This window comes from Cnephaeus nilssonii (assembly GCF_951640355.1).
Source record: "Cnephaeus nilssonii genome assembly, chromosome: 21".
In the NCBI taxonomy this organism is placed as follows: Eukaryota; Metazoa; Chordata; class Mammalia; order Chiroptera; family Vespertilionidae; genus Cnephaeus; species Cnephaeus nilssonii.
The window spans coordinates 22,743,818-22,767,149 of NC_137092.1; the positions used below are offsets into that span (position 1 = coordinate 22,743,818).

General features: G+C 38.6%; 1 protein-coding gene across 3 annotated transcripts in view; it reads left to right on the forward strand.

Moving 5' to 3' along the window:
• Positions 1–23,332, forward strand: part of TDRD5 (tudor domain containing 5) — a 52,057-nt gene that overhangs the window by 11,508 nt on the left and 17,217 nt on the right. For all 3 annotated transcript variants that reach the window (XM_079761852.1, XM_079761853.1, XM_079761854.1), the window contains exons 6-11: positions 703–759; positions 3,443–3,596; positions 11,019–11,227; positions 12,310–12,530; positions 16,335–16,547; positions 17,056–17,122. In XM_079761852.1, the coding sequence (XP_079617978.1) occupies positions 703–759; positions 3,443–3,596; positions 11,019–11,227; positions 12,310–12,530; positions 16,335–16,547; positions 17,056–17,122 (921 nt within the window). The remainder of the gene's footprint in view (positions 1–702; positions 760–3,442; positions 3,597–11,018; positions 11,228–12,309; positions 12,531–16,334; positions 16,548–17,055; positions 17,123–23,332) is intronic.

Sequence of the window (23,332 nt, forward strand, 5' to 3'; positions counted from 1 at the left end):
CCTAACCCGCAGTTGGACATCCTTAGCGCTGCCTAGAGGCAGGAGAGGCTTCCGCCACTGCCACTGTGCTCACAGCACCCAACTTGTGGCTGAGCGGAGCTCCCCTTGTGGGAGTGCACTGATCACCAAGGGGTAGCTCTTGTATTGAGCGTCTGCCCCCTGGTGGTCAGTGCACGTCATAGTGACCAGTCATTCCCAGTTGTTCTGCTGTTAGGGTCAATTTGCATATTACCCTTTTATTATATGGGATAGGTATTTTATGTACACATAGACAACAGTGGCTAACTGGATATTTTCTCTGTACTGCATTTTTCAGTTTTTTTAATAATGACCATTGTATTTCTTTTCTACCATTTAAAATGCTTGAATTTATGCTATAGAATTATTTTTAGATTTTTTTTTTAATGTGAACTAATGGTAAATATGCTATCTAAGCTAAAGAACTTACAGGAATTTGTGGAGAGCTGTGGAATTGCAGTGTCGTGCAAGAATGATTTCTTAACTCTGGAAATGTTGGAAGTCAATGCTTTTTGTTGTTGTTATAATTTTTTTAAAACTGGAACTGAAAAATATTGTGACTATTTCACTCAATAATATGCTGCTTTTATCTTTGTTAATATTTAAACTTATACTGTCTTATATTTTATCACCCAATACTCCAATGGTATCTATTTATATTCTATTTCATTTTCTATTTATTAGGTTGTATCCAAGTTTCCAGAGGGTTTACTTATTTCTAAACTGCTTAGAGAGTTTGAGGTGAGTGTTTCCTTTTTCATCAACCATGGTTTTTTTATAGCTTATCTTTTCCTGATAGATAGAAATTTTGTTGCTACTTCTTGGACCCTCCAAGTCTATGCTCTAGAGCTTAAACATCTTGTTTTGATTTCTGATGTCCTTTTCTTTACTAAAAGAGTCAAGAATATGATCCTTAATAAATAATTCATGATGCATAGGAAGGATATTTTTACTGCTTATCGTTACAGTATTATTAGAAAAAAACGTTATTTTTCATATCTGATAATACCAAGTAGCAGAGAGGTTGTGGAGAAACAAAATACCTCTATGCTGCTTTGTGACAAATCCCCTTTGGAGAGCATTTGGCAGTACCAAGAAAAGCTTAAGATATGCACCTCACTGATCCACTTCTACACACGCACTTTAGAGAAAACTCTTACACACGTACACATGAAGACATTCATAAGGCATGTGCACATTGCAGAATAGTAAAAAAATTGGAAACAGATTACATGACCATCAGTGGGAGAATGGATAAATAAATTAGAATTGACATTTATACAATGGAATAATATGTAGTAGATAAAATAAATGAACTAGATTTGTTCTGAAACCTGGAACATTTTTGGAACCATCATGTTTGGTGGGAAAAAAAAATCAAGTTGCAGAATGATAGTTCAGATACTGCCTTATATCCAATTTTTAAAAATGGTTAAAACCTGTACATGTGTTAGCTGTGTGCAACACTCTGTTCTGAATGTCTTTCATTAGATTTTTACAACAAACTGAGGCACAAAGAAGTAACTTGCTTAAGGGCCTATAGATAGTGAGTATGGAGGAGTCAAGATTTGAACCCCAGGCAGTCTGGTTTCAGAATCCTACCTCTCAACTACTATACCATAAAAACTGACATATATTTATAGATATGAATACAGATATTGCGAGATACTACAGCATAATGGGTAAGATACATCACTTTGTGCTATTTTATGGATGATATGTAAAGTCAGGATAATATTACCTAATATTATAGTTTTGTGAAGTTTAAATGACTTAAAAATAAAGTACTTAGATCAATGCCTGCCATATAGTAATTATTCAGTAAATATTAAAAGAAGAAAACTTAGAAAATACATATCATCCCTCAGGATAGAGATGGAGAAAATTTAAATTCATCTTGTTTTAAAGAAATGTATCTTCTAGAATCTAGAGCCACAAAGTGTTTTTCAAGTAGACCAATGGGAGAAGCTAAAGCAAAGGCTCTGATGTGTTTTGGATTAACAAGTAAAGTCACTGATCAGTGAAATGACAGAATAAAGTCTGAGAGTAATAAAATATGATTTAATATAAAATTTATGGGTAAAATCAACCTCCTGTACCAGACTCACAGGTCAGCGTGAGCAGTTTTCTATCACAAACATTTTAGCAAATGTACTTCGTGTAATAAAAGTTTAGGGTGTTAAGATTACAAAGGTTAAGGAGAAATTAAAATAAGTCTTTTAATGTTGCAGGGAAGCTCTTTGCCTTTCTTAATAAATAGACTTAGGCAGAAATTCAATTTTATGATTATAAATATATAGTGAGTATAGATTTAATTTAACTTTTATTCTAAATTGTAGCAACACCTGCCAACCCTTCCCTTTATTTTATCCAACATGATATCAAAGCTACCTGTATGATTTTTTTTTCTCTTGAAATATCTGGTCAACACTCTGCCATTCTTTCAACACCCCTTATTAAATTGCTAATTGAAGAGAAGATAATATATCAGCTGTATAGTTTTGGGATCTTCCTGCAGCTCCACATAAAGATGAAGAGAGAGCCCTAGCCGGTTTGGCTCAGCAGATAGAGCGTCAGCTTGCGGACTGAAGGGTCCCAGGTTCGATTCTGGTCAAGGGCACATGCCCAGGTTGTGGGCTTGATCCCCAGTAGGGGACGTGCAGGAAGCAGCCAATCAATGATTCTATCTCATCATTGATGTTTCTATCGCTCTCTCCCTCTTCCTTCCTCTCTGAAATCAATAAAAATATATTTTAAAAAAAGATGAAGAGAGAAACCAGATAGCAAAACAGAAAATATATATAATAAAATGGGGTAATATAAATTGCACAAGAAACTGGTGAAAAGGGTTACATCCCGGGAGGTGATCTCTTGGGTGACTGGTGAATGGGAGTGGGATAGAGACTGTTTTTTTTGCTCTATACCTTCCTGAGACTTTTAAATATCATTTATTTAAAGAATTCATATTAAAAAAATTCTTTGTAAACTAGCCTTTTGCTCACTGAATTGCATTTTCATAGTACTAGATACCTGCAGAGAAGGTAGAGAAACCATTAAAGTAACTAATGAACATAAAAGGGAAAGAAACCATAATACATACGTAAGGTACAAAGAAGTAAAGATACTAAGTTTAATTCACCACCACTCTTCCTGTGTCCTCAACCAATTCTTTATTTCTTGGGATATTCATGATTGGCCTATAAGTTTTATAGTGAGGGATTATATAGGTCTCTTGGTTTGTATTATACTTGTATGGAAGCAAGCCTTTACTGTAGAACCTGAGTTCACTAATCCTCACAGATTTAGCTTGGCTAAATCCAAATTAAAGCACTGTCCAAGGTGTCTGTAGATATTATATTCCTGTTATCTAACGTTGCTGTTTCATGTTGTTCTTGTTTGTTTGTTTTGTGTGTGTGTATGACAGGTAATTTTTAAAGAACAACTTTCACCAAAAAAATTGGGCTTCTTAAATGTGATAGAACTCGTTGGAGCTCTTAGTGACATTCTCCATGTGGAGTTCAGGGAAGGAGAGCAAGACTTACTCGTGTTTGATGCTGATATGAAGCCTCTACCACGTGGTGAGTTTAATTACAATATGAAGCAAATCTGATTTTTAGTTGTCCCTGTAAGGACAAGGAAAAAGAAAGCATTATTTGTATGTGTACGATTCTTTGTTATAACTAAACAGATCACACTTTAGTCTTAAAAATGTTTTGTATATAATGACCTTATTTCTGGTGATATCTTATATAATAAAGAGCTAATATGCTAATTAGACCTGATGGCGGAACGACCTTCCTGAACGACCAGTGGGTGGGGCTGCAGGGCCATGGGGCTACGAGGGCCGAGGGCCGAGGCAGCTGGGGCTGTGAAGGCCTACTCTTGCACGAATTTCGTGCATCGGGCCTCTAGTTTGTTATAATAGGCTAACCTGTATTACTATTCAAGATCATCTGATTTTTAAAAAATTTACTTTCTTCATTGTCCAGATTTTAGGATGATTCTGAAGAAAATGGTTTTCTAAAATAGTGATCTGATGGGGAAACACTAGGTAGTTCTTAACTCTGGCTGTGTATCAAAAGCTATTTAGATGCCAAAACCGGTTTGGCTCAGTGGATAGAGCGTCGGCCTGCGGACTCAAGGGTCCCAGGTTCGATTCCGGTCAAGGGCATGTACCTTGGTTGCGGGCACATCCCCAGTGGGGGGTGTGCAGGAGGCAGCTGATCGATGTTTCTCTCTCATCGATGTTTCTAACTCTCTATCCCTCTCTCTTCCTCTCTGTAAAAAATCAATAAAATATATTTTTAAAAAAAAGCTATTTAGAAATACATGGCGATTCAGCCTAGCTGGTGTGGCTCAGTGGTTGAGCATCAGTCCCTGTTCCAAGAGGGCACCAGTTAGATTTGGGGTTGCAGGCTCATTCTCCAGTAGGGGACTTGCAGGAGGCAGCCAATAGATGTTGATGTTTCTCTCTCTCTCTCCCTCTCTCTGCTTCTATCTCTAAAATCAATTAACTTATTTTTTTTAAAAAGAAATACATGGAAATTCAGAATAAATGGTTGTGCCTTGGCATTCCAGCACTTGTGCTTTTCTAAAATTGAACATTTTATTTTGTGATAATTTTAGGTTTACAGAAAAGTTGCAAAGATAGTACAGAGTTCCTATATGTCCTTCATCCAGTGTCTCCTAATAGTAACATCTTACATTACCATGATACATTTATTAAAACTAATAAGTTAGCATTGGTACATTACATTAACTGAACTCCAGAGTTTATTCCGATTTTACCAGTTTTCAAAAAATTGTTCTTTTTCTATTTCTGGATCCACTTCAGGACACCGCATTGCAATTAAGGCACTTGGTTTTTGTTTGTTTTATTTTTGTTTTTAATGTGGCTTAATGTTTTTCTTTTGAAATTTTTATTGACATTACTGTAGATTCAAATACACTTATTAAGAATTAATACAGGGGAGAAACCAAGATGGCGCCATAGGTAAACACCTGAACTGCTGCCTCGCACAACAATTTCAAAACTACAACTGAAAGACAAAACAGAAATCAGAACCACAGGAAGGCTGAAATTCTACAACTAGAAGGAAAGAGAAAAGCACACTGAGACTCACAGGAGCTGCGGAAGGCAGAGGTACGAAGGCACGTGCACGGAGAGGGCTGGCAACTGAGTACGCAGCTGGCTTTTTCAAGCCGGAGGGAGACAAAAGCGCCCGACTGCTCTGAACTCCAGTTCCTGGTGAGACTCTGGGGAACCGGACTCATACGGGGAGAAACTGGACTGTTTGGCAGCGGGCGAAAATCAAGGGCAGCTTTCTCTCAGAGGTGCTTGCAGCGATTACCGCGGGACACTGAGACCCAGGGGCCTCTTAGGGCAGGGCTGACTGACAGGAAGCCATTGCTGTTTGCTCTGCCCTGAGATCCCGCCCCACGAAGCCATTGCTGTTTGCTCCACCCTGAGACTCCATCCCCATCCAAGCTGAGCACAGAGGCTTTTGCATATGAATGGCCTGGTCCTTTGAATTCTAAACTTACCTAACAAACTGCAGCTGAGTCAGAACATCCAAAAGAGGGCTCAAGGCCCCACAGCAGCTTGCATTGCTTCACAGTTGGGCCTCATCTGGGCACCTCCAAAACCCAAACAAAGAAGAGGAATCTGCAGATCTCTCTGTAGCTCCTGCTGGGTGGCCTCAGGCAGAGGTTAAATTAGCACCTCCTTGGAGATCCAAGAGCCAGTGTACCCAGGGGTTCAGAGTAGGACCATCCAAATTACAACTCCTCAGATCCATAAGGGACACACTCAGGGGGCAGACTCAGTGAGCACCAAAGCCCCACTGAAGCAAGTCTTGCCTCATAAGGGTGTCTCCAGCACAGAAGTTCTCCCATCATAGACATAGCTGATCCTCACAGCCAATTGGCCTGGAGGTCAATTCCTCCCAGTGATACCAACAACAGTCAAGGCTTAACTACAACAAGACTGTGCACACAGCCCACAAAGGGGTGCACCAAGAGTGTCCACCTCAGGTAACTGGGGGAGGCTAAGCCACTGGGCTCTATAGGACACCTAGCACACAAAGCCACTCTATCAATTCAGGGAAGCAGCCAAAATGCGGAGACAAAGAAACAGGTCACATATGAAAGAAATGGGAGGAAAGCAAATGACTGGATATAGAGTTCAAAACCACGGTTATAAGGTTTTTCAAGAATTTTCTAGAAAAGACCGATAAATTTAGTGAGACCCTCGAGGATATGAAAAAGGACCAACTAGAAATTAAGCATACACTGACTGAAGTAAAAAAATAATATACAGAGATCCAATAGCAGACTAGAGGGTCTCAAGAATCAAGTCAAAGATTTGAAATACAAAGAAGCAAAAAATACCCAACCGGAAAAGCAAAAAGAAAAGAGAATCCAAAAATATGAAGATAGTGTAAGAAGCCTCTGGGACAACTTCAAGCGTACCAACATCCGAATTATGGGGGTGCCAGAAGAAGAGAGAGAGCAAGATACTGAAAACCTATTTGAAGAAATAATGACAGAAAACTTCCCCCACCTGATGAAAGAAATAGACTTAGAAGTCCAGGAAGCACACAGAACCCCAAACAAAAGGAATCCAAAGAGGACCACACCAAGACACATCATAATTAAAATTCCAAGAGCAAAAGACAAAGAGAGAATATTAAAAGCAGCAAGACAAAAACAGTTAGTTACCTATAAGGGAGCACCCATACGATTGTCAGCTGATTTCTCAACAGAAACTATGCAGACCAGACGGGAGTGGCAAGAAATAGTCAAAGTGATGAATAGCAAGAACCTACAATGAAGGGTACTCTACCCAGCCAAGCTGACATTCAGAATTGAAGGTCAGCTAAAGAGCTTCACAGATAAGAAAAAGCTAAAGGAGTTCATCACTGACAAACCAGTATTATATGAAATGCTGAAAGGTATTCTTTAAGAAGAGGAACAAGAAGAAAAAGGTAAAGATAAAAATTATGAATGACAAATACATATTTATCAACAAGTAAATCTAAAAATCAAGTTAATAAAAAAAATCTGATGAACAGAATAAACTGGTGAATATAATAGAATCAGGGGCATAGAAAGGGAGTGGACTGACAATTGTCGGGGAAAGGGGAGTGGGAGGTGCAGGAAGAGACTGGACAAAAATCGTACACCTATGTATGAGGACAGTGGGGTGGGGCAGCGGGGGGGAGTAAGGACAGAGGGTGGGGTGGGAACCGGGTTGAGGGGAGCTATGGGGAAAAAAAGAGGAACATATGTAATAATCTGAACAATAAAGATTTGTTTTAAAAAATTTTTTTTAAAGAATTAATACAGGCAGATCCCATGTATTCTTTCCTCAGTTCCTTCATTGATAATGTCTTTCCAACCAATAGTACAATATTGTACTTATATTTTTACTAGTGGCCCGGTGCATGAATTTCTGCACATTGAAAGGAAATTAATCAGAAGAAATATTTTAACACATTGAGGACTAGTAGTTTTATTGCTAGCTTTACCCAGTGGCCAGATAAGTTTCTATTGAATGAGTACAAAAAACGTTTTACATAAATGTTAAAGGCACACTTTAAGATACCCATTGCATTTTGAAGTTATTTTATTACATGTTCTTACAAGCTAATATCTTTTTAAAGAATTCTCATGATTGGCCACAAGCCTTAGAACAGAAAACACAAGAATTCTCGTGATCCGTCCACAATGTGTTAATATCGCTATTTGCCCTTTCTCTGTAAGAAAAGTGGCAACCAAATTCACAATCGACAATGACAGATGGAAACACACCCATGCAATTGGTGCCAGCGAGAGCTTTATATGTATCGCACATAAGTGAGTCAACTTAGCCTTTTATAGATATAGAATAAAGTTGCTTAATTAGACCTGCTTTCTGATGTAGCTAAACTTTTTCCAGCCAGCGAAGCACCCCAATTCTCTTTCAGGTAATTGTCAGCAACACAGCAGTAAATATCAACACAAAGTAGATTATTGTAGATCACGCAGGGAGAACAAAGGGTAAAATATTTAATTGCGGCAGTGTTTGACTATTCTGCGCAGTGAGAAAACCTGAAGTCATTTTCAAGGCCCATCATTTCTTACTTTTCAGTTGGGTCAAGTTTCTAAGCTTTCTAAATCTCCGTTTTCTGGCTAATGAAAAGAAAATAGGATTCCACTGAATCTCCTACCTACCTACTCCAAGACGTCTGTGAGGATCAAATGAGATGAGGCATGGGAAAACGCTTTACAGACATTTGGTTAAAGTGTAAATGTTTCCACCTAGGTATAAAGCAAGTCATGTTCCTGGGCTGAAGAAACTCCTAGGAGGTTAGTCGCTAGGGAGAGGAAGCCAGGCGTTGCTATGTGACATCATTACCTGGCACCCATGGCGGCCGTTTTTGGGCTGGCCATGGGGTCTCAGCAGCGTTGGCTGCGATTTGGTGGGCTGTCGCTCAGGAGTGGTGGCGGGGCCATGTCCCACTTGGGGGAAGCCAAGTGTTGCTTTGTCGTCCAGGTCTGTGCTGCTGTTTCTCTGTAAATGCAAAGTGTGCATCACTGCAGCTCGTGCGTTGAGTATCTGCCCCCTGGTGGTCAGTGTGCATCATATCAACTGGTTGGACAGTGGGAAGGACACAGCATATTAGCCTTTTATATATAGAGATAAGTTTCTGCAAATGGTTATAATGAACAGCTATTTTTTTCCAAAGTATAATGTTTCTTTGTATATTTTTCTGATTAATCCATGTTCATTCTAAAAAATTCAAATAGCACCGATGAGTGGAAAGTTGAAAGTGGACATTTCTCATAATTTTACCCCCAAAAAATGCTATTAGAATTTTTGTGTAGCCTTCCAGATCTTTTTGTTGTTGTTTTTTGTTAATCCTCATCTGAGGATATTTTTTCCATTGAATTTTAGAGAGAGAATGGAAGGGAGGGAGGAGAGACAGAGAGCGAGAGAAACATCAATGTGAGAGAGACAACATCAATTGCATACCTCCCGAATGTGCTCTGACAGGCTAGGGATCAAGCCTGTAACTAAGGTATGTGTACTTCACTGGAATCGAACCCAGAAACCTTTAGTCTTTGGTCTGAAGCTCTAGCCACTGAGCCAAACCAGGTAGGGCCAGACTTTTTTCAATATATATGTAAGCATAGCTAGATTTTTAAAATATTACAAAAATAATATTGGCTTCTTTAAACATTTCAAACAATGCAGAGGTGATAACTAGTGTTAGTAGTTTTAGAGGGTCTACTTATGGACTTCTTCTGTATGACATCATATCACATATAATAAAAGGCTAATATGCAAATTGTCCCCTTGACCAGGAGTTCAACCAGGGGGCAGGGCCGGCCGGCCAACTGCCCACGTTCCCTCCCCAAAGCCGGCCTGATCCAATCGGCCCCGATCAGGTTGGGCCGGCCAAACCCCACCCATGCACGAATTTGTGCACCGGGCCTCTCTATTATATAATAAAAGCGTAATATGCTAGTTAGACCAGACGTCCTTCCAGACGACCTTCCGGACGAAGCCGGGGCTGCGAGGGAAGCCCGGGTCCTGGGTGCTGGAGGGAAGCTGGTGCCAGCAGCCGAGGGAAGGAAGTAGGCACCTACTCTTGCATGAATTTCATGCATCAGGCCTCTAGTAGTTATATAATGTATGTAAACTTTTCTTACACAAGACAATACTAGTATATATAAACTAGAGGCCTGGTGCATGAAATTCGTGCATGGGGGGCAGTGTCCCTCAGCCCAGCCTGCACCCTCTCCAAGCTGGGACTCCTTGAGGGATGTCCTATCGCCCATTTAGGCCCGATCCCAGTGGGATCGGGCCTAAATGGGCGGTTGGACATCCCTCTCACAATCCAGGACTGCTGGCTCCCAACTGTCCTCCCCTGCAGGCCTGGTCCCCCCCAGCTGTCCTCCCCTGCAGGCCTGGGTCTCCCACAACTGCCCTCCCCTGCAGGCCTGGGTCCCCCCCAACTACCTTCCCCTGCACGCCTGGGTCCCCCACAACTGCCCTCCCCTGCAGGCCTGGGTCCCCCACAACTGCCCTCCCTTGCTGGCCTGGTCTCCCCCAGCTGCCCTCCCTTGCTGGCCTGGTCACTCCCAACTGCCCTCCTCTGCTGCCCTGGTCACCCCTAACTTCCCATAACTGCCCTCCCCTGCAGGCCATCTTGTGGCGGCCATCTGTGTCCACATGGGGGAAGCCATCTTTGACTACATCAGGGTGGCCATCTTGTGTCTTGGAGTGATGGTCTATTTGCATATTACTCTTTTATTAGATAGGATATTGTATTAGTCCTTGTTTTTTATGCTTCATATATTGTGGATGTTTTCCCATATCAGCATATACAGGTTGATTTCATTCTTTTTAACTACATATAATTCTTTTATATGACTATATTATAATTCACTTAACTAATCTATTAATGGACATGTCAATTATGAAAAACTACAGTGATAAATATTGTATCTATTTGTGCACTTATTTTATTTTTTAGGAGCCACTATGGTTTTAGATGTATCTGGGGTCTGTTTTAATGTGCCAAACTCTTTTAATCATCATACACATGTAAATTTCAACAAAATATGTGATTGATTTGGGAATTCCCCTAAAAATTAAGGCATCGTATTATGGACTACTAAGTAGTCACAGACATGCTACATGAAGCAACAATGAATGCTCACTGCTAAAGTTGAAGGAGAAATAAATTGAAATCAAAATGTTGAAAGATAAAAAACCTTCCACCAAAGCTTAAGAAGCCTTATCAGAATTACCCTCTTCCCCCAACGTAATTAAGATTTGTTCCCATCTAGAACTTCCCTTACATGTCTCCATACTGAAAGGTTCTGCAAAGACAGGTCCGTATCTCTTATTCAGCACTATCTACCCAGTGCCTGGCACATAGAATGTGCTTAATAGCAGTTATAAAAGTATTTTAACAGATATACTTAGGCTACTCTATTGGTCATTTCAGATGGAGCTGTTTCATCAGTAAGAAGTTCATATTTAGTTCAATCAGATAAGAAAATAGAAGCCAAAACTTGTGTCTCCAGTCCCCCTAGAAATGCATTGTCTTCTGCTACTATTAAGGAAACCCCATGGAATTGGTCTTTTAAAAATCATAAAGAGCCAGAACAGAGAATTTACAAGAAGCCTAACCTGGTGGTGAAGCCTTTACAGCTGGTGAGTGAGGTTTCTAGACTTGTGCCTTGGAAATTCAGCATTGTGGAGGGTAACTGGATGACTGCTTCAGTAAACCAAAATTCTATTTTAGAAAGTCTTATTTCTGGGAATTTGATTTCTTGGAAGAGACTAGAGCTTTGGTCTGAAGTTACTTTATGCAGTATTTATTCTGGTTTTCAATCTTTTTTTTTTTTTCCTAGCTTTCCCTCAAGTCTCATTTTCAAGTTTTCACATGGCTTTGAAGATTTGACAGTTCTCTTAAGATGACATTGCTGATTCTCTGTCCAGGTTTTTCAGATTTAAGCTTGAAAACCCTGGACTGCTTTAGAAGGGAAGACTTGAGGAGCTTTGTGTCAGCTGTATGCCTCAACAGCTGCTGCAGATTACCCCAACCTATACTCAGTTATAGGGAGCTTTTCTTTTTTCTCCTTTATTACATCCCACACACATTTTCCCTTTTTGTGTTCTCATCTCCTATTACTTATTCTATTGTTATTAAGGAATTAATACTTACACTCCTTCCCTTCTACCCTCTATACCTGCTTCTTTCATGGAAGGGAAACATTGTTTTAGGAGAGTCTGCTGTGTTTTCTAGAGGACAATAGGAAGGCCTAAAGGAAAATAATATATTTTAGAATGAGTGTTCGAGAAACCCTATTTTTTATTACAAGAATAGTTTGAAATTTAATCTATTCTTTCAGGTTACCTTTGTTGGTAAGGTTGGGTAAGATGAGAATCTTAGTTCAATCTGAATATTTGAAGTACCATATTTTAGTGTTGTATAGGGTAGTTGAGCAATACACTTTTAACTCTTTACCTAATATCATAAGGCAGTAGGTTTTCATATTTTATCATAGGTAAGCATCACCAAGGGAATTTTTTAAATGCATACTTGTGGGCCCCACTTCCAGGTATTCTGAATTAGTAAGTGTAGACTAAAGCCCAAGAATCTTCATTTTTATAATTTCCTAGGTGATTCTGATAAAGGTGATTCATGAAATATACTTGGAGAAATGTCATGAAGTTTGAAATATTACCCAAAGATTTATGTTGGCTTCTTTGATTTCTTTTTTAACTTGTAGCAAGTAGAAATCGACAAATCACAGCTCAATCTGGCAATGGCAAATCATGATATCCCACCAGATGCTGCTTGGGACAAGAAATTATGCAGACTGCCGCCATTAGATACCAGTACCCTCGTGGGAGTCTTTGTGGAAAATATCATCTCTCCTAGTCAATTCTACATCCAAATATATAGCAGGGATTCATCAGAGTTACTTGAAGACATGATGATTGAAATGCGGTAGGAGTCTCTTGTTTTCAATGTATCTCATTCTAAATCAGCGGTTCTCAAATCTTTTGGCTTCAGGACTCTTAAAAATTAAGGACCTAAGAGAGCTTTTGTTTATTGATATTTACCATATAGAAATTAAAAGGACAAGATTTTTAAAATATCTTTTAAAAAATTTAGTAAATCCAATTGTCTGAATATAAATAACATTTTTATGAAAATATTTTTGTAAATTAGAAGAGTGACATGGTTTACATTTTTTGCAGATCTCTTTAATATCTAGCTTAATACAAGAAACTTGGATTTTTTTAATATCTGCTTCTGTTTTGAGATATGTTGTTTTGGTTGAAATGTTAACACAGTGAAAAGGGCAAATAACTATTTTCATAATAATACTAAAATATTAAAATAGTGTTGCTCTTATGGACTTCCCGAAGGATATTAACAGGATTCTAGGGGTTCGTGAACTATACTTGGAGAACTGCTGCTCTAAGTTATCTCTTTTCTCTACTGAAAAATGATGTCCTTTATTAATAAACACCATGTAAAATGTATACATTTTCAGTCACTTTAGATTTATTCATGAACAATAATGTCTAATTTTTATATTACTGTCACATACAAGTGTGTTTTTTTTTGTTATTTATTTTGTATCTCTTCAAAAGCACTTCATGTTTTTTTCTAATTTTACATTATATACTCATGTCCCACCAAGAATACCTGGAATAATGTAAGTCACATAATAATCACTTGGTAAATGTATTCTTGTATGGTCCATTTTATATGTCTATATTTTAAAGCACACTTACTGGCTCTGTGACTTTGAAGTTACTTTACTTCTCTGGGTCTGGTCTTCTGATCTCCAAAATAGGGATAATGATAGTACTTAACTCAGAGTTGTGAATGTGGAAGTACTTAGAATAGAGTCTAGCTCAAATGTTGGCTGCTATTATTATTAATACTGTATCTGCTGTTGCTTGGTATTGGGATGTTGAGGCACTGGCTGTACAAGGAGAAGACAGTCATGGTCTTTGCCTTTGTGAACACAATGATTAGCTAGGGAAATAGATGAGGGATAAGGGGGCTATTGTGTGAGGCAGGAGTTCTGCCTGGGCAAGCTGGAGGAGAGCTTCATTAAGGAGACACTTGAGCTAGGCCTCAAATATAAGTAACAATTTTCCAGACAAGGAGGAGGTGTGAGTGGATGTGTGCAGATCCAGTCACTGGCACCAAGGAGTGAACCGTGTGCTCTGGGAACAACAAATAGGGAATTAAAGTCACCACTGGGTGAGGTTGGGGGAACAATGACTGGATGTGAAACGGGAAGACTAGGGAAAAGCTAGAGTATGGACACTATGGGAAGGAAATTTTATTTCTTCTGTATACAGAGAGGAACATCTAAAGGTTTTAAGAAAGAAAGAACATCAGGTTTGTATTTTAGAAGGATAACTCTAGTTGCAGTGTGGAGGATTGAAGGAGTGAAGGGGAGAAGATCCATTATAGGCTAGTGTTGGTGAGAGAGAGTGGAAAGGAGGAGAGAAATTAAGAAAATAGAATTGTCAAGTCTTGACAAGAATGTGGTTGAAAAGGATGAGAGAAAAGGAAAATATGAAAACTGTGCTGATTTTAGAGATTAGGTAGGTTTCAGCTGGGCTTGGAAGTTAGAAGCTTACAGATAGTGAATCTAAGGTGATCATGAGATACTGAATTAATAACGTTGAGTGGGTAATATTAGGATTAGGGTTTAGCCAGTGTTATAAAGACATAAGTTAGCTATAATAGCATGAAGATAAAAGTTTATTTCTTCTTCCCATAATAGTTCGTGTATAAGTAATACTTGCCGATAGCATAGCTCCAGGTGTTAGGGACAACAGTGTTTTCTGTCTTGCTGCCCAAGATAATATATTGGCCCACCCACATGGTCCAGGATGTAGCTCACCACCAGATCCTCCGGGTCTTCATTCCAGCCAGTAGAAAGGGGAAGTAGGAGAGGTAGAGGGTTGGAGGCATTCCTTTTTCTTTGAAAGACACAAGGTGGATTTTCACACTTTAATTTTTAAAAAATTGTAATAAAATACATATGAATTCACAATCTCACATCCCATTGGCCAGAACTTAGTATTCAAGTAGCCACATTTAGATGTAAAGGAGCCTGGGAAATTAGTTAAAAATAGGGATTCTAGCCCTAGCCGGTTTGGCTCACTGGATAGAGCGTCGGCCTGGGGACTGAAGGGTCCCAGGTTCGATTCCGGTCAGGGGCATGTACTTTGGTTGCGGGCACATCCCCAGGGGGGGGGGGGGCGGCGGTGCAGGAGGCAGCTGATTGATGCTTCTCTCTCATCGATTTGTTTTAATTTTTATCCCTCTCCCTTCCTCTCTGTAAAAGATCAGTAAAAAAATATATTAAAAAATAGGGATTCTCTTGCCTGGCCAGGTGACTGGGTTGGTTAGAATGCCATCCCATACACCAAAAGGTTATGAGTTCAATTCCCTGGAGGACACATACCTGGGCTTGTCTGGGAAGCGGCTGATCAATGTTTCTCTCTCACATCAGTGTTTCTCTGTCTCTCCCTCTCTCTCTAAAAATCAATGAAACAGCCCGACCAGCATGGCTCAGTGGTTGAGCGTTGACCAGTGAACCAGGAGGTCATGGTTCGGTTCAATTACTGGTCAGGGCACATGCCCAATCCCAGTGTGGGGCATGTAAGAGGCAGCTGATCAACGATCTCATCATTGATGTTTCTATCTATCTCTTCCTCTCTGAAATCAATAAAAAAATTAATAATAAATTTTTTAAAATGAAAAATAAAAATCAATGAAACGTCATCCAGTGAGGATAAATAATAATTTTTTTAAAAATAGGGATGCTATTACTACAAAAAAAGAGAAGAGAATGGAAATTGGCAACAACTAGCATCTTTTCCATACAGTTGGAAATAAAGTTTTAAAAGGGCAGAAGGGATGCAGAGTCAAACATAGAGATGGAGAATCATCAATTATCAGTAGTAGTATAAGGTATGAAAATGGGTGAGGCAGTAAAGAAAAACAAACCAAAACTTAAAACAAATGGATGAGATGGTATACAGCAAGGATAATAATAAATAGTTAATATTTGTGTGTTTACTATATTTGGACTTTGCTAAACATTCACATATTGTATGTAAGGCTTTATTATCACCATCCCCATCTTCAACAAGTAAGCTGAAGCACAGAAAGATAAAGTCATCACACAGATAGTAAATAAATGATGGATGTGAACCCAGGTTACTGGTTTCAGAGCCTGAGCTTTTAGTATGTTACACTCCCTAAAGAAAATCCCCCAGAGAACCCAAACTTTTAAGGCAATTACAGAGCCAGTAAGGGAATAATTATGGACAAGGAAGTAGTAGGAGAAAAGAGTGTCTTGGAAACTAAGTAGGATAGAATTTGAAAGAGGAAAGGATCAGGGCCATTCTGCAGAGAGAGCAAGTATATTGAAAGCTGAGGAGAAAGGCTATTGGATTTGGGAATTAACAGACCATTGATGTTTTTACAATGTCCATTTTAGGAAGTTCTGGGGAATGAAGTTAGATTGCATTCTTCAGCAGAGAATGTGAGGCAAAATGAGTATGTGAGTTTTCTGTTTAAAGATGTTTGTTGATGAAGAGAGGGATTTAGAAAAGAAAAAGGAAAATTAAACTAATTGGTATTAATAAGCATTAACAAATCAGAAAAAGTGAGGGTTTTTTCCTTTGCTTTTTGCCCAGACTTCCTTGCTCTTGATACACTAGTAAAAATTGTTCTTCCCCTATGTTTCCTTGTTACGGAATTCCACAGGCGCTGTTATTCTAATCAGCTGGTTTCTGACCGATATGCCATGCCAGAATATTTTATCCAACCAGGACATCTCTGTTGTGTAAAGATTTCTGAGGATAAGTGGTGGTATCGAGTCATTATCCATCGAGTTCTTGGGAAACAGGAAGTTGAAGTGTTCTACCCAGACTTTGGAAATATTGGAACTGTTCAGAAGTCCTCCTTGAGGTTCCTCAAGTGAGTTAACAAATTTAGGAAGGACAACTCAAGTTTTGAATCACTGCCAAAGCTTTGTGTGGTTAGGAGACCTCTTTGTTTTCTTGTGCCTTCCTCTATCCTTCCCTGCTTACCATCCCTCTTTCTTCTTGGTGCAGACTTGGCAAGTGGTCATTTAGGTTCACAGTTGGATTATAATCTCTTGTGTCTTTTTTTCACATGACTGTGAATCTGACTAGACTATGAGATTGAATTTCAACCTCTTATTAAGAAAATGTTTGTTTGGGTTATGCTAAGAGTTGCATTTATATAGCATGAAGATATCCTCTTCCTACCTATTTGCATGGTTTTAAAAAACTACTATATTTAATAATTTTAGTATTTCTTAAAGTATAAGACAATTTTAAATGCATGAATAAAATACTCTGAAATGGTGTGAATAGCTAAAATCAAGAAATGGCTTAGAAATTCCATAGCATACAGTATAAAAACATGATTAAATATTAATATATTTGATTATCAATTGCAGATGCTGCTACACAAAGCTTCCAGCTCAGGCTATCCCTTGTTCTTTGGCTTGGGTGAGACCAGTAGAGGTATGTTTGCTTGTTTTCCTCTTAATCAGAAAGCATGTGATGCCAAGAACAGATTTAGTTTCTCAGGATACAAAAATAAAACATAAAATAAGCTCTCAAAGAAATCATTGTAGAAAATATGGAGGACAGATGTGTAGATAAAAATACTTGTACTGTGCCATATTTGCTATAGAGATTGCTGCTGTGTATGGTAGAGGTGTATGAGGAAGAATATATATCTCTGTTCAAGGTAATTAGGGAAGGCCCCATAATACAGGTGGTATTTGAGTGGAATTATGAAGGAAGATTAAGACTATAACTGGACAAAAAAGAGAAGACATTCCAGGCAAAATGAGAATAGCACAAAGCATCTCAAATTTGAGAAGTTTGAAGTGGTTCTGTTTGGCAACGTAATATAGGATGAGCTGGAGTTGAGGCATGGCAAATGATTTCAGAGAAATAGGCAGAAACCTAAGGGGGATCCATATTCCTGTTCAGGAAACTGAATGTTGTCCTTTAGATGCTGGGGGGCAGCTAAAGGGTATCCGTGGGGAACTGCCGCAGTCAATCTATGTTTTTTAAAGATTCTCTAGTAACATCTCTGTGGGACATGATTGTAGTGGATGGAGCAGGAGGCATTTCACCCAGGTAGTTAAATTTGTTTATATAGTTATATTTATGTACCTAATACATGTTTTTCCCTCAGAACTCTTAGTTGTACATACCATATATATTATTATATCATATTTGTCTGTTTATCAGTTGCTTACATATACATGGATTTTTCCCTTTAAAATTTTTTTAATCCAAAAAACACAGTAAAGAGGAAAGAAAAAGAAAAAACATTATGTATAATTTTACCACTAAACACATTAAATGCAGAAATTTGATGTATGTTTATTTCAGTTTAGCTTATTGGTTGTTGGGGGTGAGGATTTTTGTAGTCTTGAGCATTTCATAAAATAGTAATCCTGTTATTTCATATTTCATGTTTTCACTCGGCATTATAGCATAAATATGTTTATGTTACCATAATTCTCAATTTTAATTGACTCACAGTAATCTGTTAGGTAAATGTGCATCATGGCCTGTTTATCCCTTTATTGTTAGACATTTAATCTGCTTCTGATTTTTTAGTATTATAAATAATGTATGCAGTGTATGTTTTTTGTGCAAGTCAGTATTTTTTAGTATAATAAATAATGTATGCAGTGTATGTTTTTTGTGCAAGTCAGATTGTTTTCTAAGGGTGCATTATAGCCCTGACTTACATCATGAAGCTCAGCACTAAATTCGTGACCCACTTGTAGCCAATGTTCATTACTTTCATATCTGCCAGATCGCTACCATTACTGATTCTCTTGGCTTTGTTTTCTTATTTCTTTCCTGAACTTAGGGCTTCTGGCCTTAGGGATTTGCCCTTTCTGATCAATGGAATAGTTTATGCAAAGAATTCTCATGGTTGGCTCCTTTCTGTCATTCACTTTTTAGCTCAAATGTTATTTCCCCAAGAAGGACTTCCTTGACCCGCCAATTTAAAATGCACCTTTCCACTTCCATCCTTCATGGTGACTTTATTTTATCTTCATAACACTATCTGGTATTATTTTAATTATTTGTTCACATACAAAAGTGTAAGCTCCTGAGGTCAGGGACATTATCTTGTTCACTAGATCACGAGTGTATAAATCAATGCTTAGAACATGATACGTGCTCAGTAAATGTTTTTAACTAAATGAGTGTATTTCATTTTATTTCTATCTTTTTTATGGTTTTGAAAAAAAGTTAATCCTATCTAATAAAGAGGGAATATGCTAATTCACTGCCCTGTCCTCAAAGATGGCAGCGCCCACAGCTACAAGATGGCGGTGCCCAGTCCCCTCAGCCCTACCAGGGCAGCAGGCGCACAGCAAGGCCGGGCCTGCTCCCAGGCAGGCCCAGCCGCTCTGTGCGCCTGCCTCCAGAGTCCCCCAGTCCCCTCAGCCCCCCAGCTGCCCAGGGCTGACCTGAGGCGCAGGCAAGCCTTGGATGGCAGCTTCCCAGCCGCCCAGGGCCACCCGAGGCTCAGGTAACCAGGGACAGCCGAGGCTTGCGCTGCCAGCAGTGGCAGCAGCAGAGGTGTGATGGGGCGTTGCCTTCCCCTGATTGCTGGGTCGCCTCCCGCCCTGAGGGCTCCCGGACTGTGAGAGGGGGCAGGCTGGGCTGAGGGACCCCCCTCTCCAGTGCATGAATTTTCATGCACTGGGCCTCTAGTATAATTTATAATGGCAGAGTAGCATGGTGGGACTAACTCCCAGAGACAAAATCCAAAGGGAGCAGAAAAGCAATCTACCCTTGGAAGCCGAATCTACAGCCTTGCTGGTTTGAATAGTTAGAGGACAGTGTTTGGGACTGGCAATATAGCTAGAAGTTAGGAGGAAACACACATGAAGGGAGGGAGCCACAGATTGGGTGAATTCTCTAATCAATGTACACAATCTGCCCAGATTATTAGGTCACTACTAAACTTTGCAAGCACTGGGGAGAACTTAGGCCCTGAAAAATCATGGGCTTACCTAGTCTTTCTTTTTCTCACCTTATATTCCCCTATTTTGAAGAGATATTTAAAAATCATTCCCCTAATTAACACTATATTATTTTAGTGATTATTCTAGGAAATACAGCATATATGTGTGTAACAATGCAAGGATATTAGGACACTTTAAATTCTTTAACCTAATTTTCTGGTCTATTTTTTTGTTGTGTAGTTAATGTTATAGTTTTTGACCCCTCAAGAAATTGACTGCATAAAATGATAACATCCATGTAGATTTAGTTACATATTTCTCATTTTCTTAGCTCTTTATTCTCTCCTTTATCTGGGAACAGTTTCCTTCTGTTTGAACTGTATCCTCTAGGATTTCATTTTGTGAGGGTTTGATGATGGCAGACGTAATTATGTTTACTTGAAAATATAATTTTGTGTTTATTCTTGAAAGCTATATTCCCTAGTTATAGAATTTTATGTTTGGCAGTAAATATCTTTATAGCCTTGAAGATATCATTGCACTGGTTTCTGGTTTCCTTATCGTATTTGAGAAGTCAGTCTAATGGATGTTATTTTGTAGCCAATGTCCTTTTTGTAGCTGTTTTTAAGATTTCCTATTTGTTTCTTGTGTTCTTCAGTTTTAGTATGTTTATGTGTAGATTTATTCTTATTTACCCTACTTTTGTGGTTCATTGGATTTTTTTAAATCTGTGCCTTATTACTTTTCATTAAATCTGGAAAATTCCTAGCCATTTTCTTTTCAATTAGGTTTCCCCATATTTATATATATATGAATGTATGTACATATATTAATGTAGATATATATTCCCTCTGTCTGTTTCTGCCTCTCTCTTTCTGGGACCATAATTATTCTCAATTTATTGTCTATATCCTTTAGCCTCTCTTTCGTATTTTACACATGCTTTGCATGTTACATTCTGGGTACTTTTTTCCAAGTTATCTTCTACTTTTTTATTTAATTCTACCTAATCTATTAAAATCAACCTATTAGGTTTTAAATGTTATTGTATTTTTAAAGCTCTCTTAGTTCTTTAATTCTGCTAGATTGATTATTATAGATTGACTAGAGGCCTGATGCACAAAATTCGTGCAAGGGGCTCGGCCCTCGCCAACCGCAGCAGCTTGACTGGGCCTGAGGCAATCTCAGCCCCAGCTTTGTCCAGAAAGTCCTCTGGTCTAATTAGCATACTACACTTTTATTATTATAGATAGATAATCTCTGCAGAGGCTTTCAAATTAATGTTTTTTGTTTGTTTTTACTTTAAGCAGAATAAGTTTAGTTGTTTTATAATTAGTCTAGACTCTCAAATATATAACGTTTTTTAAGGTTTGTTTCACTTGTGTTGTTTCTTCTTGTTCTTGTGATTTGTTGTTTCTTTGTATGTTTTTAATCTTTGCTTATGTACTGCTCATTGTCTTTGAAAAGCTATTTGTAAGAATGGCTGAGTAATATGGGCTGAGATTGCCTACCTACAAAGAGATTTATTCACTCTGCCAGGCACCTAGGAATACTACCAGTCTGGAACCTTGTTAATTTAAATGAACAGCTTGAGGATTTGTATATCACCCAGGTGTGATGTGAAAATAAAGCTGCAAATCCATGTGAAGGAGGCTAGTGTATGTCTTTTCCCCCTTATCCTGAGTGTGTACTCCTACAGGGACTCAGGGGAATGAAGGAGTTCTCCTCCCCACTCCATACCATGGGATTTGATTTCTGTTCCCTTTGACCTTTGAGAGCATCAGAACTAAAGTTCAAATTTGCCTTGATTAGTAGATGTCTTTAAGGCAAAAATAGTTCCCATTTTCCCTTTAATTTTGGCTTGATAATTTTGTTACTTTCTTACCAGTTTTTTTTTCCAAATTTTGGACACATTTTAAAAGTATTTTATCTAGAATATTTAGTTATTTTTATAAGAGGACTGGTCCAGTAATCTTACTGAATCATATCTGAAAATGAAAGCTTTCACCAAATTAAATTTTTTTTCTATGATCACATTTTTCATGATTTTTCCTTTATTCTGACTTTTGTCATCTACAAGTCATAAATATCCTCAGATGTGTTGTTCATTAAAATCTCTATTTCATCGGGAATTCACTTTTTTTTCCCTTTGCAGTAAATTCTTTTTTATTTTTATTGCCTAAAGTTTTACATATTTCTCCTTTTTCCCCAATTGACACCCGCCCCCCCCCCCCAGCCATTCCCACCCTGGGCAAGCCCCCACCGCCCAGTGTCTGTGTCCATTGGTTATGCTAATATGCATGCATTCAAGTCCTTTAGTTGCTCTCTAACCCCCCCTCCCCTACCATTTGTCTCTAGATCGATCCATTATAGTTCATCAAATTATATTGATCATTATATCCCACATATGAGTGAGATCATGTGATATTCATCTTTCTCCGACTGGCTTATTTCGCTTAGCATAATGTTCTCCATCTCCATCCATGTTGTTGCACATGGTAAAAGTTCCTTCTTTTTTATAGCGGCATAGTATTCCATTGTGTAGATGTACCACAGTTTTTTAATCCACTCATCTGCCAATGGGCACTTAGGCTGTTTCCAAATCTTAGCTATTGTAAATTGTGCTGCTGTGAACATAGGGGTGCATATATCCTTTCTGATTGGTGTTTCTGGTTTCTTGGGATATAGTCCTAGAAGTGGGATTACTGGGTCAAATGGGAGTTCCATTTTTAACTTTTTGAGGAAACTTCATACTGTCTTCCACAGTGGCTGCACCAGTCTGCATTCCCACCAGCAGTGCAGGAGAGTTCTTTTTTCTCCACATCTTCATCGGCACTTGTCATTTGTTGATATGTTGATGATAGCCATTCTGACAGGTGTGAGATGGTATCTCATTGTTGTTTTGATTTGTATCTCTCGGATGATTAGTGACTTTGAGCATGTTTTCATATGTCTCTGGGCCTTCTGTATGTCCTCTTTTGAAAAGTATCTATTTAGATCCTTTGACCATTTTTTAATTGGATTGTTTACCTTCCTTTTGATAAGTTGTATGAGTTCTCTGTAAATTTTCAAGATTAAACCCTGAAATATCATTGGCAAATATGTTCTCCCATGCAGTGGGCTTTCTTGTTGTTTTGCTGATGGTTTCTTTTGCTGTGCAGAAGCTTTATTTTTTTGATGTAGTCCCATTTATTTATTTTCTTCTTAGTCTCCATTGCCCCTAGGAGCTGTGTCTGTAAAGATATTGCTACAACATATGTCTGCTATTTTGCTGCCTATAGAGTCTTGTAGGATTTTTATGGTTTCCCATCTTACATTCAAGTCCTTTAGCCATTTTGAGTTTGTTTTTGTGTATGGTGTAAGTTGGTGATCTAGTTTCATTTTTTTACATGTATCCAGATTTCCCAGCACCATTTATTAAGGAGACTGTTTTGACTCAATTGTATGCTCTTGCCTCCTTTGTCAAATATTAATTGAGCATAATGGCTTGGGTCGATTTCTGGGTTCTCTGTTCTGTTCCATTGGTCTATATGTCTGTTCTTGTGCCAGTACCAGGCAGTTTTGAGAACCGTGGCTTGGTAATATATCTTGATATCTGGTAATGTGATCCCTCCAACTTTGTTCTTCTTTCTCAGGATTGCTGTGGTTATTCGGGGTCTTTTTTTATTCCAGATGAATTTTTGGAGAGTTTGTTGTAGATCTTTGAAATATGCAGTTGGTATTT